This window comes from Rattus norvegicus, chromosome X (genome assembly GCF_036323735.1).
Source record: "Rattus norvegicus strain BN/NHsdMcwi chromosome X, GRCr8, whole genome shotgun sequence".
NCBI lineage: Eukaryota > Metazoa > Chordata > Mammalia > Rodentia > Muridae > Rattus > Rattus norvegicus.
The window spans coordinates 43874934-43894254 of NC_086039.1; the positions used below are offsets into that span (position 1 = coordinate 43874934).

The 19321-nt window shown below is 37.5% G+C and overlaps 1 protein-coding gene across 3 annotated transcripts; it reads left to right on the forward strand.

Annotated features, from left to right (window-relative positions):
* Positions 1–1440: 1440 nt before the first annotated feature.
* Prdx4 (peroxiredoxin 4) lies at positions 1441–18882 on the forward strand. 3 transcript variants are annotated; one of them, XM_006256951.5, is made up of 7 exons: positions 1441–1932; positions 7042–7159; positions 9496–9612; positions 10710–10832; positions 12583–12713; positions 16687–16721; positions 18771–18882. In XM_006256951.5, exons 1-7 carry the CDS (start codon positions 1734–1736, stop codon positions 18819–18821), a joined length of 774 nt encoding a protein of 257 aa, XP_006257013.1. In that variant the 5' UTR covers positions 1441–1733; the 3' UTR covers positions 18822–18882.
* Positions 18883–19321: the final 439 nt, after the last annotated feature.

Genomic DNA, 19321 nt, shown 5'->3' on the forward strand with positions numbered 1-19321 from the left:
TGGAGCTCCTAACAATAAGGAACAATAAAACAAACAATAAAATGGCAGCTTCAGATACAACCTAAACCTCCAGCAAACACCAATTATAGCAACAAAACCAAATCACTGTTTTCCAGGCACAAACATTGAACATTTGGACAAGTAGTTATGTAGGTTACCCAGAGAATTGAAAGGAGTCCAACACAGGTATAGATTACAAAAAAGCCTGGTGCAGTGACTGAGGGTGTACTTATCAGTCAGAGGGATTGGATTGGGGCCTTCACTTGAGATCCATAGTGGAACTGAAAGAATAAAAAATGCAGCTAAGAAGTCAGAAGTTTAAAAATGCTATTTCACCCCTAAGAAGCCCTAAATACCTCAAATTCCAGACCCTGCCCTCTACCAGTAAGTAAGTAAAAGGTCACATTTCTTGAACCTGGTCTCCCAGGAACTAGAAGAAAGGACTTAAGATAAGGCCCTTAGATATGCAATTCCTGGGCTGGAGAGATGGCTCAATGGTTAAGAGCACTGACTGTTCTTCTAGAAGTTCTGAGTTCAAATCCCAGCAACCACATGGTGGCTCACAACCACCTGTAGTGGGATCCAATGACCTCTTCTGGTGTGTCTGAAAACAGCTACAGAGTACTCATATAAATAAAGTAAATAAATCTTAAAATTTAAAAAAAAAGATCTGCAATTCCTAACCTAGTAAAGATGACAGAAAGCTTCTCCCAGGAACTAGCTGACCACTAAGTTAAACAATCTTGAGAAACAGGAAGCTCCTCCTTGTGATTTTTCACTGGTATTCTTGACATTTTCCAATGATGCCCTCCCTACCCACCTTGGGTTGTGGTTTCTTCCTTTAAATTCCCCTTCTCTTAGCTACTGGGGGTCGAACTCCACTGCCCCTGCGTGGGATACGAGTTTCGACCCCAGTGCACTGGTTCCTATCGATAAACCTCATGTGATTACAGCAAGGATGGTCTTATGTGAGTTCTTGGGGGGGCGGGTCGCGTCATCCCTAGACTTGAGTGAGGGTCTCCCCACTCTGGGGGTCTTTCAGAACCTACCAGTATACCCAGGAAAATTTCAGATAGGGATTCCACAAAGATATATTGAAACTTTAGCAATCATACAAGGGTGTGCATTTTTTCCCACAATATCTGGACTATTTAGGGCTCCATTAGAAGTCAAAAACAATGTATGAGCAAATCAAGAAACTTAGGTGACCACTGATTAATATCTGTAATATTATAGATTTCAGAGCAACCCCTCTGTCTGATGGTATTACATTTTTAATATTTTATATTTTATATTTTAAATATTACATTTTTAATATTGTAACCAACTCTAACTGTATGGTAAGTGCCTTGTGGGTCAGGCCCCCTACAACAAGATTGCTGGTGGACAGTATTATGACAGCATAATGATTGCTCAAATGTCATTGGCTAAAGGCCTCAGGGTTAGCGCATCACTCAGAATGCCAGCCACCAAGAGATTTCAGATGAACTGAGGGACAGAGAGTAGGTGCCAGGGAGGTGACCGACTCGGTCACTCTCCCCAGTGGGCAGAGTGTTTACTGGGGCCCAACTGGTGAGCGGTCCCTGGTACCAACTGGGACATCTCACCTTAGCCTAGGATAAAGAGGTGTAGGGATATATCATTCTTTTCCACCTTTTAAAACAAAGTTCAAACTTAGAGGCCCAACTCAGGGTTTATAATTCATTAGGGCTAGTGGCTGTTTTACAGTCACCATGGATCACCGTAGCCGTTCACGAGGCATGAGCCACAGTCGAGTCCCTGGATCTCAAATCCGAGCTCCCAGGGTCCCACTTCCATTCCATGTTGAGCAGGAAGCTAGGGAAGGAGAAGAAACGGAGCGAGAGGTACCTCGTCAGAGGCCTACCATCTATGTACCTCCAGAAACCGAAGAGTTACAGGAAACTGTTATGAGTAAGTATATTCTCTGGGGGTCGTGAGGGCTTGTGGGTACTGAAATATCCTGGCCATATGCTTTAAGACTGAGTGAGCTCGGCTGCATCCGTACCTGTAGCACCGTATTTGATTTTAAAATATACATACCTGGGACACACCAAACTGCCCGCTTACCACAATTCTTACTGGAAGAGAAAGGCTAGTCAGGAGATACCACTTTTCAGATTTGACCCTTTTACCTCTGTGTTTTCACCAAACTGAAAAAGGCTATGGCTAGAAAGGGAAGTCACGAAGTTCCTCACACTGTAACGAAAAGAATACTAGACTCATAGAGTCATAAATATATGTCAATTGTGCTTTGGGAAAGTATTGTGTGAAAGGATTAACAGGTCAAACGTGTAGAGGAAGGGAGAGCAGACATGTTAACGGCCCATAGTCAAAAGTTCTATATTAAAGATGGGATTAGGGTGCTGGAAAGATGACTCAGAAGTTAAGAGCACTGGCTGCTCTTCCAGGGGACAAGGGTTTGGTTTCCAGCACCCGCATGGTAGCTCAAAATTGTCTATAACTTCAGTTCCAGGAACTCTTTCGAAGTCCTACCCTGGCCTTTATGAGCAGCAGGCACACAAACACTGTACAGACAGACAAAAAGCCCATTTTAAATAATTTTCAAAAGAGGATGGGCAAGGTCTAAACCAGAATTATAGAAGGGGCTGACCGGTGACGTCATAATTCAGTCTTTGAAAAGCTACAAAGGGACTGAGCACCTAGGCGCTGGAGCAATCACTCAATGGTTGCTGGATATGCCCTGGTGTATCATGGGTAGGAGAGTAGGAGAGGCAAAGCAGCAGAGGAAGAGGACTAGATGGGTAAAGCGTAATTACACAGTTGTACTGCGCTGCGCTAGGAGGTGTTTCTAAGAACTTTTCAGGTATTGACTGGAAAAGCAAATCTTTGAAGCAGAATTAATTCACCCAAACTTCTGTTGGAAAATAAATGGTTAGCTTTTTGCTCTCAAGTTTTTCTGAGACTGAAAAGAGCTGAAAAGATGACTCCTGGCACTGTACAGTCAAATCACTTTGGGATTTCGGGGTGGGGGGAGCACATGCATGTCTGGTAATTTCAGCAATTTTGTACTGCCCATGGCCTGGAACCCCTCAGCCTCCCAAATCTTGAGTAATCAACAGGACAAGTTAATCAGTATATTTCAAAATAACTGTTTTGGATGTTTCCCCATAAGAAAGTAAATGTGGTGGTGACTACATTCCATGTTATATTCATTAGACGGTACCCTGTAAGTATGATCTGCCAAAAACAAAAACAAAGAACAAAAAGGTATGGTGACCTTAGAAGTATAAATTGTGGTGGCATGCACCTTTAATCTCCGGCACTCACGGGGGCGGCAGAGACTAGCGGAACTCTGAGGCCATCCTGGTCTACAGAATAAGTTCCAGGGCAGCCAGAGCTACACAGAGAAACCCTGTCTTAAAACACCGAAAAGTCTGTACTGCAAGTCCTTCACAGGCACAGAGGTTATTTTGAACTTGTAAGGGGATGGAGCGAGGAGATAGGGAAGCTCTGTTATAGGCATGGACATGGAAGCACACCTTCAAGAACGTGGACAGCTGGTGCTCTGGAGATCAGCCACCAGCCACCCCTGGAAACCGCTTTTGTTAAATTGGGAAAACACTCCAGCTTGGGCCACCCTAGGACGCAGGCGCAGAAGCCCATTGGGGGAGGGGCGGAGCCTGCGCCCACGTGGCGGGGGCAGGAGGGGCGGAGTGGGGCGGAGCAAGTCTCGCGAGGCCGCGCCCTTGTTCGCGCGGTCTCCAGCGCGCCCTTTTAGCTGGCTGCCTGGCGGCGGGGGACTTGGTTTTTTAACTGAGGGATGTGTTTTCGTGCTCGCTTGGTCATGGAAACGTGGTCCAAGCTGCTGGACGGGACCACGCCGTCCCGTCGCTGGCGAAAGCTGGTATTGCTCCTGCCGCCTCTGCTGCTGTTCCTGTTACAGACTGAAGCTTTGCAGGGCTTGGAGAGTGATGATCGGTTCCGGACCCGCGAAAATGAGTGCCACTTCTACGCTGGTGGACAAGTGTACCCCGGAGAGGTGTCCCGGGTTTCGGTCGCAGATCACTCCCTGCACCTAAGCAAAGCCAAGAGTAGGTGGTGCCCGGCGGAGGTTGGGTGGATGAGGCAGAACTCTGGGACTTTTAGACCCTAATTGTGGATGCTACAAAAGGGTGGGGCTGGAGTTGGGCCGCACCCCCAAGGCTGCTTGGGAGTTCTTAGTCCACCCTTTGTGGGTGAGGATGGAGGTGGGTTCCTGTGAAGAAAGAAATGGTTTCCCCTGATCAGATTTCGGGAGAGTTAGTGGTTACCCCAAAAGCCACAGCTTGGGGTGTTCCTAGTCCCGGGCTTACAGTCGTGTAGGATGTTGTGCAAACCAAAAGATATCCTTAAATATCTGAAAGTCCCTCAACAGTATTGTCTCTTTCTTCCAGGGAAGAAAGTACATTGATAAGTTGAATAATGATTCACAGAAAGTTTGGTTAAACAGAAAAGTGGTTAAACAAAATGGTCAGGAGGTCAAACTTTTTTTTCTCAAGCTTATAAAGATTTTTTTATTGAAAGTCATCTCCCCAAACTTTGTAAAGTTAATAGATACTCATGTTTATTTTTTAAAAAAAGAACCCGAAGACTTTCTTATGGAGAATTTTGTAGGGAAACTGGGTAAGATGTGGAAGAGGCACAGTTGGGTTGGTGGAAAATGGGGTGTACTGCCAATTGGGTTTTTCATTATTTGTCTTTCTGTCCTGTTTGTAGCTAGTAGCCACTCTCAAAAAAAAAAAAAAAAAAGACACGTCAGAGTAAGAAGATAGTGAGAAAATTGAGGCCTGCTGCATCTGGATATTAATATTGCCAAAAAAGTGATCAGAGCACACAGATACAAACCATATCATATTTGTTTTTCCGTAACCCACTTTTCCTAGGGATTATTTGACATTCTGTAAATGTGTGTGAATTTCAGTTGTTGTAGGACATTCTGTGCTAGTATTCAGTGAAGCAACAGTTATATTCGACATTTTGGGGGTCTGGTTTATTTATTTATTTATTTATTGGCATGGGAACTGGACAGATCTGACAAAATGGCTTCAGATTCTGTGGTCCTCCTACTTCAGTTCGCAGAGTGCTGTGATTACAAATGTGCCCCACCACACCTGGCTACTTCCCAGTTATGAACCTCTAAAGATAGTGGCATGTTGCTACCACATGCCATGAATGAAAAAAGCCAAGCTGATTTGCCTCCTTAAGTAGTTTCATAGTACAAGTTAACTACTTTGGAGTTGGTTTTAGAAAGACAGATTTGCTTTAAAAAATATTTCTAAGTTTCATTGATCTCACTTGCCTGAGGAAGATATTTTGAAATGTGCTTCCTCAAATACACTTCCTGTTGGAAACAAAACCATTTCAAAGGAGATTTTTGTAATCATAAAAAGTAGATATTATAGAACAATTAAGGCTAATTTTAAATCATTTTAATAAATGAAAAATATCATGATACATTTTTCTCAATGAGAGTTAGAAAGGAGGATGCAATCTGATCCAGATTTGTGTTTGTGATCCGAAGAATTGATGGTAGTTAGAGAGATGGGGGATTTAAATTGTCTTCATTATACTTGTCTTTGTATTTACCAGAATTCTTATGTTCAGGGTTGTTAAGGATGTTCTAAGGATGTTAGGACAGTGTTGCTTGCTTTGTTGAGACAGGGTCTCACTATGCAGCCCTGGTTGGCCTGGAACTCTATGTAGACCATACTGGCCTCAAACTCACAGAGACACACCTGCCTCTGTCTCCTGGATGATGGAATTAAAGGTGTGCATCACCATATTTTAGAAAGTAGATGCAAAGTGCTGCTTTTGGAATTGTATTTAAAGATCTTAGTAAAGCAACTGCATTCAATCAAAAATAAAAATTTGCAATAATCAATTTTCAGAATAAGATTTTCCTGACATGGTTTTCAGTATATGTACAATCATTAAGTAGTGTTATAACAACAGGTCATTACAGTTTTATAACCCCTTGTTTAAGCATTTGAAGTACTATATATTTTAGCACATTTCTAATTTTCTCATCTGGGACTTTTCTCTTAACAAATTCAGGATTATTTAGGTAGTTTTGACTCTGGTAAGAATCAACTTCATGAAAATTCATCCTCAGTTTGTCTATCGTGTGGCTTAGTGCTGACTTTTACACAAAAGTATGAGAGTTGATTTTTAGAAACCTTAGTCCAACTTGGAAGCAAGCATTGATCTCATTATATGTAATGGTTTTGAAAGTGTTATCTGAATGTATCAGTAGCATGAACGAACATAATTCTCAAAGGGTGCTGGCTAGTGTTACAGCATGCCCTTACGGGACAGTAGCACTATTGAATTTGCATCAGGTCACTTGAAACCTGTTTGTGGTTGGGGGGCTGTCTCCTTTTTCAAAGACTTCCAGGAAAACTATCCCATGATCTGGGATAACTTGGAGGAGCTGTAGTGAAATATCCAGTAGGGTTTAGTGCAGGGATAAGATGTAAGACTTTGTGGGTATGAGAAGACATTTTTCTCATTTTATTCAATTTAATGTGTGTTAATTAAAATTCCATAAAAATTCTTATAAAAAGTATTTTCACTATCTTCTCCTATTACAGATATGGGCAATAACTCACACTCCAGAATTACTTACTTGTACCTGTTGCCCATGGCACCACACACAGACTTTCATGCTGTGTGATAGCTATTGCAGGAATTCTGACAGTGGTACCTTACAGATTTACAAGATCACTCCTACATCTTGCACCTTGAAGGTGTTGTGAATAAGCACACGCTATTATTCCATCACTAACTTTTAAAATGTTTGTACTTACATTTCAGCGTAATTGGTTTCCTTTGTAATTCCTGGTATCTTATTTATTCTCTAACAATAAATTATTGTTCTACATTCTCAGAAGTCTGTAAGCTTCCAGACTGCCAATGATGTTCAAAGATTTAGAAGCCCAAGTTTTAGTGTTTTTCTAACACTGTCCTATTGCCATCCCAACAGTTTTCTCAGTTTTATAGATAATTGCTTTTCTTTCTTAGTTTCCAAGCCAGCACCTTATTGGGAAGGAACAGCTGTGATAAACGGAGAATTCAAGGAGCTCAAATTGACCGACTATCGTGGGAAATACTTGGTTTTTTTCTTCTACCCACTGGATTTGTAAGTAATACATACAAGTAGCCACTAATGAAGTGCCAATCTTTGTCATTTGTTCTTTAAGAGCAATAAATGGGCTTTTCAGCTGATAGTTCTTAATAAGTCGAGCTGAAAGAAGGAAGATAATATCTATTACATATCTGAGTCATAAGAAAAAGAAAATAAACTGGTAATATTTCAGCAGGCAGTTATTGTGAGAGTACATACACAATTCTATTTACTATAGAGACTTTGATATTTTAATGCTATGTTATTTTCCTGAGTTTTGAACATTTTAATATTAATACATATTTAATATATGTAATACTTTTTGATTGTGGGGTTCAGTTCTGAGAGCATTGTTTAGACAACTGGCCATAAAGTCAACTCACAGTAAATTGTCTTATAGCTTTAATCACATTGACGAGTTTATTTTGAAAAATATAATTCTAACAAGAATGAAATTCTTGACAAGTGTAAAAAGAAACTCCCCCCTAAAAGAATTAGTTATCTGAACCTTATATTTTTTTCCTATATGAATTTTAGGGGTTATATATAAAGTAACTAAAAGGTCCCTCTACCTTTGATACTGCACCTTTCTTTCTCCAGTAAGATGAATCTAGAACTGTGTAGGTGAAATAGTGTATACTCTTTGTAAGCCACGAGTTAACATTTTCCCGGTAGGACACAGAACAGTAAGTAATTTTAAGCTTATTATCTCTCTGCAGCTGTCCATCTTCCTCATTCAGGGCTGGGAGCTATAGATAAAATATACATGGTGATTGTTGCTTTGCAGCAGAGAAATTTGACCAAATACGGATAGGCTTTGGCCAGTAGAACAAAGTTTGCCAACCCTCTCGTACTAAGCCAAGTGGAAAGAATTTTAATAAAAATTAGGACATTAAAGCCAAAATAAGTTCTTTCGAATAAGCTTATACTCTGGCTCCATTAACTAAAAGATTAAGATCATTTCTAATGGAAACCAGAAGTAGAAATTTTGAGATAATAAGAAAGAGGGCAGAATCTGATCATTATCTCTTTTAAAAAATACTGAAGTATATCATTTAGTCCAGGTTACCAAAGACAGTACTGTTCGTTTTCACATCAGTGTGCTGTGCTTGAACAACTTGAGTTATTTTAACCATTACTGGGCTCAAGTAGGAACTTGTCCATTAAAACTATGTTTTTCACAATTTTGAGCCAAAACCATAAATTAAGACTCACATATTTCATTGTCACCCAATACACATGGATACATAACCCAGGGTAACATTCAGTCTGTGTGCATAAGCACAATGATGCTTGATGTTAAAATACTGAAAAAAATCCACATAAAGTGGTAAATAATCACTTTTCCCACATAACTTTCCAATTTGGTTTTCCCAAGTGGTCCCTTTCTAAAAATTTGAGATCTAAACCTAAGTTCAAGATTGAATATCACTACTGAACACACACACACACACACACACACACACACACACACACACACACACATGTCTAACTCTACCCTATGTATTGTATGGTGTATTATAGTTTGTATTTTAATACTGATTATAGCTCTCTAAATTAGTTTAATGTAATTTGAAAAAAATGACTACCCAGGAGGGCTGGAGAGATGGCTCAGTGTTTAAGAGCACTGGCTGTACTTCCAGAAGACCAGGGTTTAATTTCCAGCATCCACATAACTTCTCACAACCCTTTGTAACTCCAGTTTCAGCTGACTTAATACTCTCTCTGGCTTCCACAGGTACCAAGCACATACATGTTACACAGACATACATGCCAGCAAAACGCTCATAAAAATAAAAGAAAAGAAAACTTCAAAAATTACTGCCCAGAGTAATATCCTCTCAACCTGCCATTCTGATAAAATTTTATATTACTGTGGACAGTAAATTTATGAAAGAGGACATATTCAGAATCAGGACATAGGACTAAAGTATATTGCCTGGTCTGTAAAATACATGTAGAGGCTGGCCCATAGGAATAAGAAAAACAAGTAACAAGATGATATAGACATTGTTTAGATCCCTTCAAATCTATAAAGTACTGGACTACAGAATATTAAAAACTTATGAAATAGGGGTGCTGCTGCGAGGAAGTAGGAAACACATTGGCTACTCACTGATCAATAGAATTATAAGAAGAATCCTTGTTGAAATGCTATAGAGAACTCAACATTTCTTTCAAATATTTAACTAAATAGTCTTAGAATTTCACTTGGAGAAAACTTAGTTGTTCTTAAGGTGTGTTTTTGTATGCTCAGAGTGCCTGTAATAAACAAAAACTCATTTGAAAGTTCGTTCAGGTATATGCTTATTTTGAGAATACTGACTTGTTTTCTTTTTCCAAATTTTTAGCACCTTTGTGTGTCCAACTGAAATCATCGCTTTTGGGGATCGAATTGAAGAATTCAAATCTATAAATACTGAAGTGGTAGCATGCTCTGTTGATTCTCAGTTTACTCACTTGGCCTGGTCAGTGTTTTGCCTTAAAACTGGGATAAAATTAATAGATTTACTTCTTAGTCCTGTTTAGATAGCTCCTAACATGGTAATATTATATATAGTAATTATAAATTGGGTATCCTTAATGTGAAGAAAAAGTAAAACATTCCATTTTCTGTTAAATAGACATCAATGTGTTAGTTCAAATTCATTAGCTTTTATACTTTTCAAAAGAGTAATTTTAAAAAATTAATTTTAGACTAGTATGACTCAAACAGAAGGATCTCTGAGATCAAGACTAGTTCAGGCTACAAAGTGAGATCCTGTTTCAAAATACAAAACCAAAAAAATTAGTTCTAAAAGTAACCTGTAAAAATATATTATCATGAGAAAATGTTTCACCTAACAAGCTGCAAGGAAAGTGCAAGTAAAAATGAGAAGACCTGCCATTTCTCCGTGACTGATAAAACTGGTGTAAAGGAATGACACTCCAGCATAGTAGAGATTTCAGCAATTCTGGAGAACAGCTTGGTGACATGTCTCAAAATCTGAAAAGTGTATGACAATATATGTATTTTCAATAATGTCAGCAGTTCTGTGCTGAAATATTTTCACATAGTGTAATTGAAAATTCTTTTGATTTTAAAATGCAATGTTCAGTTCATTAAACTTATAAATACAAAACACAGGTGTTTTTGATAAACACACTAAAGCTTTTTGGTAAATAGAGCTCTGTGAGTTGGAGGTTAGTTTCTTATAATTATCCTGCACACCTTATGTGCACACCCTTTAAATTAACAGAGACGAGACATTTAAGAAAATGTAGTATTCATTCATTCCAGCAGTATTCATAAAAGAAAAATGTAATCAGTTTTACGTCTGTCAGTAGAAATCAATAAAATATGGTGTTTCATAGATTTTTAAGTGCCTTGTATATAAAAGATATGGATATACTACCCAGTAAGGAAAAAAAGGCACAAAAATTGAAAGTACAGTTGCCTGTTTTTGTTTTAAGGGAGGGGGCATATGTATATAGTTATAATAATATACTTTTATGTGTAGAAAGTGGACTTTTAATACATGCCATTTACTTATCACTGAGAGGTGAAGTGTTCGGTCTATTACAGGATCAATACCCCTCGAAGACAAGGAGGACTGGGGCCAATAAGGATTCCACTTCTTTCAGACCTGAACCATCAGATCTCAAAGGACTACGGTGTATACCTTGAGGACTCTGGACATACTCTTAGGTACCCTTCAGTGGTTAACATTTTGAAAAATCCAAGTACCTTTATAATCCCCCTAGAAATAGGTGATGATTAGGCGTCAGAAGATAGATATTTTGATCAAATATATTATTTTGGTCTATTTGCAGGAATGTTGTAGATTGCCTTTAAATTGTCGATGCCCTATTTCAACTAAACCCAAGTTGCACAGTTAGAGCTGGAGGCCTTTGGCAACCTCTCTATTTATAGATAAAAGAAACAGATGTGTGGATTCCTATAAATTTAGTCACAGTTCTAGAATAAGTTGATAGCAAAGACCAGACTGTATCTCCTAACTCCTTAGTACTTTTTCCTTTTTTTCTCAACTGGCTCTAGTAATGTTTTTCTAACTCATACTTAGTACTTCAGAAACCCATATCTTTGGAGACACTAAGGCAGTATTCACCCAGTAGTCTTTTCAGCCTTCTTGCTTTTTGGTTTTTTGAGACAGTGTATCCCTAGCCGGCCTCAAACTCAAGGATCTGCTTGTCTCTATCTCCCAACCACTCCCAGCTTTACCCAGCAGCTTTCACTGAAGTACATGAGTACAAAATAGAATTCTATGACAAAAAGGACTATTTTAACCTTAAAAGTTGTTAAACATTAACCAAGTAATATTACCTAATAATGAATTTGCCATTTTATTTTTATTAATACCTTTTCTTTTTTTGAGATAAGGTCTCTCAACCCAGGCTGGCCTTGAAGTTGAACTACATAGTTAAGGATGACCTTGAATACCTAACTGTCCTGCTTCTGCTCCCCAAATGTTGGTATTATTTAAAGTCAGGTTCAAGACTTTTTTCCCCCTTCAAAGAGAAAGACTGTGTATTGCTTTCTGAGGCAGAGTCTTAGGTGTATCCTTGGCTAGCCTGGAACTGGCTGACTCCTAACTCAAAAAGATCTATTTGCCTTTGTTTCCCTGGAGCTGGGACTAAAGACAAAGGTCACCAGGTAGATTAAGAAGTTTTTTTTTAATTTTTCCTAAACAGTCATAATTATATGTAATACAGGATTTCATTATAATATTTTCATATGTGTATATAATGAATCTGTCCTGATCATATGAAAGTCTCCATTATATACTCTTGCCCAACTCCTGCTAACCCTCTCCTAATTAGTCCTACTTTTATGTCTTCTTTGCCCGTGCGTGCGTGCGTGCGTGCGTGCGTGCGTGTCCCAGTATATTTAAGTAGGGTGGTTAATAGAACCATGGAATCCTTGCCAGTGGTTCAAAAAATGTATTTCATTCCCCCAAACAACCATTAACTGCCTGTAGATACACAAGGGTTAAGGCCTTCCATTGTCTTCTTATAGATCCTGAAGTGTGAAAGGAAGCCCTCCTCCCAAACATTTTTCTTAAATTAGATATATGGACATGTCTGTGTGTAGATAGACATATGTGAGTGATGGTGCCTTCATAAAGAGCCATCAGATACTCTGACTTGTAGTTACAGGCATTTATGAGCTTCCTTAAGTGGGTGATGGGAAGACATGGGTCTTCTGGAGGAGCAGTATGTGCTCTTAACTGCTGAACTATCTCTCCAGTTCCCCAAAACAAAATTTTTAAACTACTATTTAAGAGTGAGTAATAATACAGAAAGTATACAGTAGATGAGGGAATAGGAGTGTATGTGGCAATAGACTAGGTAATAGTATACTACCGATTCTATATAGCAGAATACTTACCTTAACTGAGAAGAAATAAGATCACCTTTACCATCCCTGTACTTCACAGAGGGCTCTTTATTATCGATGACAAAGGAGTCCTAAGACAGATTACTCTGAATGACCTTCCTGTGGGTAGATCAGTGGATGAGACACTGCGTTTGGTTCAAGCCTTCCAGTACACTGACAAGCATGGAGAAGGTACCTTTCTTTTGTAAAACCTTTTCTTTTTTTACTTGAAAATATTGTACATATTTATAATGAATTTTGCTCTTTTTACCCCTCATTACCCTCTTATCTGCTTCTTCTACCAAAATTCTTTTCCTTCCTTCCTTCCTACCAAGCTCCCTTCTACATTTATGTTTTTATTGGTGACCCATTGAGCTTATAGGGTTGCATGTATGAGGTGACTAGAAATGGGGTTATTTATTAGACCATGGAAAATGTATCAGTAGCTATACCACAGAAGAAAATGACACTTCCTCACCCATTAAATGCTTCAATGAGGAGGGAAGTCTATGCATCCTTCCCCTTATCCATGGCAGAATGTTGATAGGCCCAGTCTTGTGCAGGTAACCACATCTGCTATGATCATGAGCACAACTGTTGTGTCATGCCCAGAAAGTGTCATTTCCTAATATTCCTCCTCATTCTCTGCTTCCTAACACTGTTTCAGTCAGTCTTCCAAGACGTTCCCTGAGCCTTGGAGGGGTGATACAGATGTTTTCTTTAGGGCCAAGTACTTAACAGTCACTTATTCTCAGCATTTTGACCAGTTATGAATCTATGTGTTAACTGCCACCTACCGCAAAATAGCTTTTCAGATGCAGGCTGAAAGCAGCACTGTCTACGTGTATAAACATGAACATGCTATATGTGTAACATTGTTAGAAGGCAATTTGACATGTCCATGGAGCAAACCAACAGTAATAGGATTGATCCCTTATAAGGTCTTTGACCTTCTGCCCATCATTTTTGTTTGTTAATTTTTATTGTATGTGTGTCAGGCAGGGAATAATTTTTTCTTGATTAGACACAAAAATCTTATTAAACCATAAACTATAACCTTTCCTTTATTCTCCCACCCCTAAATCTCATGTTAACATCTTAATAGCACATTGAATTGCAGTCTTTAAATTTTCAATACTTTAATAACAGTCCAAGTTATCTTTTTCAATTTAAGGGTTTTTTTAGTGAAATAAAAAATAGGCTGATTAATATTTCTGTAGATTCTACCTCTAGAATTGTCAGAGTAGAAATCTTGTCTGACTTTTTACTCCTTTAAGTAAGTCACTTGGATTTTTTTTTAAAGCACAAACTAGAGCCTTGAGAACTAACACAGGGAAAATCTTATCTCAGAAGAAAAATAGAAAATAAATTCAACCCACCCAATACAATAATCATTGCTGTGTTTTAAAGATCATTTAAACGGTGTTCTTTTATTTTAGTCACCAGTTCATAAAAATAAGGAATCAAAATAAAATTAAACAACAAGCAATCATGCTATCTTTCTAAATATATTTCTCATTTGTCTCCTTGATAATTTTGTTTCAAACTGATGAAAATTATATATTATAATTATAAAACTAGACAATAGATGAGTCCTTGTTATCTAAATAAATACACCCCAAGCATACTAATAATACTTGATGCAGAAATGTTTCACTCATGAGCTCTTTATATTAAAAGACACAATATTATCCCCCAAAATACTGCACTCATTAGCAAGAACATACCTGATATTTTAATTTATTCTTAGAGATAAGGCTGAGCTCCTCACAGATTGAATTCGCACACACTTGGCGAGCCAGCACCTTTTAATCTGCTGATCCTATTTACTCAAAACATCAGTTCTCTGAGTACTTGCTACCCATTGCTAGCAAGCCATTAAAATTCCTCTTAGAACTTATCAACTACATAATTGGCTTAACAGCTAAAGATAGAAAGTCATTTTAATTATTTTTGTGGCAATGGGCAATTTATTTTTTATTGTACCAGAGTATAATGTATGTTTTGTAATTTTAATATGAAAGTAGTTTTATATTTCTAACTTTTGTAGTACATAAAGAAATCAATTTTTTTAACTTTTTATTGGTTCTTTGTGAATTTCATATTATGTACTCTAATCCCACTTATCTCCCTGTCCCTTCATATCTGCTTGCTGCCTTTGCCCCCCCCCAACCCCCGCCAAAAGCAAACAAACAAAACAAAATCTGGTTGTGGAAGCTATAGTATGTCACAGTGTGCCCCACAGTATACCTCTGTCTACACTTGTTCATTGCAGTGAGCCCTCTGGCTTTTGCTACACTTTCAATAATGGATCCTCACAGGGTCTCCTCTCAGATAATCCTGTTGTTGCCCTGTGTCATGGAAATCCTGGAGCTTTGGATCTGCAGGACCTTCACGTACTTCAGCAGTTCATACATGGGGTAGATGTTGGGGTGGGCCAATTCAGACCTGGATCTGGTTGTGGGTATTAACATAATTTAATTTCTTATTCTAAATGTAATTTGAATGCTTCAAACATACTCTGATTATGGTTTTCAATTTAGTAGATTTCTTTTAGCAAGCAAAATTGTTAATTAATTTTTTAACAAAATATCACTACTATCTTCTGATAAAAATATTCCTTATTTTGCATAGTGTCTTTGAATAAATTTTGCATAGTCCCTTTGAATAAACTGAAAGAAAAAAGTTTCTCCTAGAATTTTTAAAAGTTTAATAGAAATTTCTATAAAAATGTAGTACAAATATGACAATATTTAGTAGTGTAGGTTTTATTTGTATGTTTCATTATTATATTTAGCTATTTTATCACTGTACTGTAATGAACTCAATTGAGAAAATGCCTCCATCAGGTTGGCCTATAGGTAAGTCTCTGGGGTATTGATTAATGATTGATGTGAAAGGGTTAGCTAAATGTGAACAGGACCACCCCTGCCTGGGCTGGTGGACACACACACACACACACACACACACACAAGAAATAAACAAACAAACAAAACAGGTTGAGCAAGCCATGGGGAGCAGGCCATTGCAGCATTTTTCCATGGATTCTCTTCAAAGATGAACTGTGATGTGAAAATGTAAGTGAAATAAACCCTTTCTTCCCTAAGTTGCTTATGGTCATGGCATTTTATCATAGCAATAGAAACTGGAAGACAGTGCTCAAACACTTGCTCAGTGTTTGCCCACAAACCCAACACATCGGTCAACTTGTTATCGGGCCATTCTGATATAGCTTTCTATATTATGTAGTCCTTAAGATTATTCAGTATCACACCCATAACCAATATCTGTCTTTCACAAGTTCCAGCAGTAGCTAAATAGAAAAGGGCAAATTCTGCTAAAATAGGGTTTGTTATATAAATCTTTAAGAATGTAATTGCTCTATGTAACAATTTAGATAACAAAACATTAAAAATGGAAACCAATTTTTGAAATAGAATTAAAACATGGCATACTGCAAAAAAGGAAAGTACGTAATTTCTGAGCTGCACAGTAAGTTATTTGATGTAAAATAGGCTAATTAGCTTGATCTAATAATCACAAAATGTATGCATAAAACATTACTCTGTACCCCTGAAATGTGTAATTTGGCCAAATTTGAGGAGTATAGAAAATATAGCTCAGTCCCTAACTAAGCACATTCTAAAGTCTATTGATAAACTGGAAACCTTGGCAGTACCACAAAATATAGCAGGATATAAGCCAGATAATCTTACAGGTCATGTATATAAATTGAGAAGAAATTTTGCCTCACATAGGATTTTTAGTTCACCAGCTACCCATATCTTCCATTTCATTATAAATATCCATTTTATTTTTCATATTATAAATGTAAGTATAATTGGTAAAAATTAAAATAGATAAGGTACCTTCTAATAAACTCTATACATAAAATTCTTTATTGTTAGCAGACAAGCTAACAGAAGCCAAGTGCTTGATGGTCTGGACATGTTTTTTTTTTCTTTTTTCTTTTTTTTTTTCCAGAGCTGGGGACCGAACCCAGGGCCTTGCGCTTGCTAGTCAAGCGCTCTACCACTGAGCTAAATCCCCAACCCTCTGGACATGTTTAATATGGTTTTTCTTTCATAAGGAAACAGGATTAGGAAATACTAAAGAAAATTAAGCTGTTTTTAAACTGTGTTTTTCTTCCTTTTGTTTCTTTTAGTCTGCCCTGCTGGCTGGAAACCTGGTAGTGAAACAGTAAGTTGTATTAATATTGTTATTTGTTTTAAAGGCATGGCCAGAGCCAAAATTCTATGCCAACTTTAATGTTATCTTTCTTTATAATCAGACTGTCCTGATTTCCTAAGTGAAGTAATTATTACTAAGGAGAAATCATACTGCACACATTTTTCTGGGCTGTTGGGAGTGTAGCTCAAATCAGGGAAGTGAGAATTTAGGTAATATTGTAAATTTTTAAAAGCTAACTATCCAGAGACATACACTGTTAAGAAAAAAAAAAGGAAAGACCAAGAAGGCACAGTAGAGCTATGGGAGAATAAACTTAGAGGATGTGTATGGAATTTCTTCCTATAGTGCGAGCCAAGAAAACAGTTCCAAGCAAAACCTCTCTGTGCATAGTAAAAAGCTTCTGAGAAAATCTGGTTTTCCTAAACACTGAGGCTAAAGAAAAAGATTCAAACAGATACATTTCCACACTTAGGGATACTGTTATGGTTTATAAGCAATCAATCCCTGGAGTAGCCTTTGGCTAGAATATAATTTGGAAACTTGCTTGAAACTTTTCTTAAACAACATCTAAAACTTCAGATTTTACTGGGAAGAGGAATAACATTTGAAATGTAAATAAAATAACCAATAAAAAAGAAAAAATCAAACAGTAGTTGGGAAAAAATATTGGATGGAAGGAAGAAATTATCTTAAAATACCATTAACCAAAGACATGGAGTGGGAGTGGTAGGTAACTCTTCTCCTTCAGATGTACCCCTTTTTCTTTCTAGAACATGGATCCTGCCTTTAGGCTTTGCCTTTGCTATTCTTTCTTTAAAAAGAACTTATGTGTTTGGAGAACAGAGGACAACTTATGGGGTCTGCTCCCCTTTCACCTTTATGAGGGTTCCAGGGATCTTCAGACTTCTATGGCAAGGGCTTGTACTTCCTGAGCCATCTTACCAGCTCCTTTGGTGCTCTTTCTTCATTGGTCTCTGTGACTGGCTGGCTCTCCTTTTCATTCATATTTCAGCTCAGATGTAATCTGAAAAGTCTTCCTACAGTACTTCATACCATCCCTATTCACTATCCCATCAACCTGGGTTTGTTGTTTTGTTTTGTTACATTTTCTGGTTTTGTTTGCTCGTTAAAAAGTAGAAATACTTTTTAAACCATAGCTTCTTCGTCATAGTTATATATGTAAGCCTGTACAATCAACCAAATATAAACCAACCTTATGCAAATTTATCATTTAAAAAATCTAGTACTCAGGATACCTTTAATACAGTAACTTCATGTCTCCATGTTCCTTGGAGGAGTTTCTTTTTCTTTTGAGTATTCATTCACTAAATTTTTATTATTTATCTGTGTTGTCCTTTATACTTTTCAGCTAGAGATTATAAAATATTACACTGTGAGCCGGGCTTAGTGATATAAATCTATAATCCCAGTTACTTAGTAGGCTGAAGAGGGAAGATCAAAAGTTCATGTCCTGCCTAAACTATACATGAGTTCAAAATCAGGAGAGAAAATACAGCCAGGTCCTAATTTAAACACGAAAAGCCTCAAGCAGAGCTTTAGATACAGATCAGTGATAATGCTCTTGCTTAACAGTTGAAGGGCCCAGGGTTCAACCCCCAGTACTCAAAATACCTCTGAAAATCCATTCAATAAATTCTTAGTGAACATACTGCCCCCTTTTCAGGTTATTATTATAACATCAGCAAATCAGCAAATCAATTTTAAAATGCATCTGTGGTGCTTTCAGTGTGAGCTATTAGCTCAGGCTCAAATGTGCTATGAAAGCTTGGTGGTCAAAGGAAATTTTATAAATAAAACTTGTAGTAAATTTTGGGTTGCCTGGGTACAGATGTTAATTCATTGAGAAATATATTTGCTTTTTGGAATAGCTAAAATTAGTAGATAGGGCAATTGTACTTTTTCCTAAACAGTAACAATCTGATTTGGTATACAAAAATCAATGGTTACATCTTTAGTCAAGAGGGGGCAATTAATGCCAAGCTATTCATAATGGACCTTGGCATTTTTAAATGAATAATTTGCTTTTTGTTTTAACAGATAATCCCAGATCCAGCTGGAAAACTGAAGTATTTCGACAAGCTAAACTGAAAAGTACTTCAGTTATGATGCTTAGACCTTCTCAATAAAGGTCATTGTGTTAATTACCATATTCATTTGCCATTGTGATTTCTTGGATACTATTAAAATCTATATCGTAGTCCAAAGATATTTACTGATCAAGGTAGGCATTAAACATAGAAAAGTATTCTCTATCTTTCTAAAGTAAAAAGTAACAAATTTAATCCACATAGCTGCCATTTATGAAATGCATACAACAAGGCCAGACACATTTTCACTTTATATCACAACTGTTTATTGTAAGATGAGGAAAGTTCCAGTAAATTACCCGATGTTAACATACTTGCTGAAATAGGCACCATCAGAATTTGAACCCAGATAACCTAACTCTGATGTTTGAGTTCTTAACAGTCCACTTGGCCTTATATCTCTGCAAATCTCCAAGGAGAGATCAAGTTCTGAATACTTTTCACAGCATCATATATGGATAGCTAACCCCCATAATTTAAGTTCATTGATCTATATATAAT

Excerpts from the sequence above, each read along its gene's own strand:
- Prdx4 (XM_017602171.3), top strand. The coding sequence starts at position 3,803 with ATGTGTTTTCGTGCTCGCTTGGTCATGGAAACGTGGTCCAAGCTGCTG. Across the intron at positions 10,833-12,582 it reads GACTCTGGACATACTCTTAG|AGGGCTCTTTATTATCGATG; the intron begins GTACCCTTCAGT and ends TGTACTTCACAG. Across the intron at positions 12,714-18,770 it reads CACTGACAAGCATGGAGAAG|ATAATCCCAGATCCAGCTGG; the intron begins GTACCTTTCTTT and ends TTGTTTTAACAG.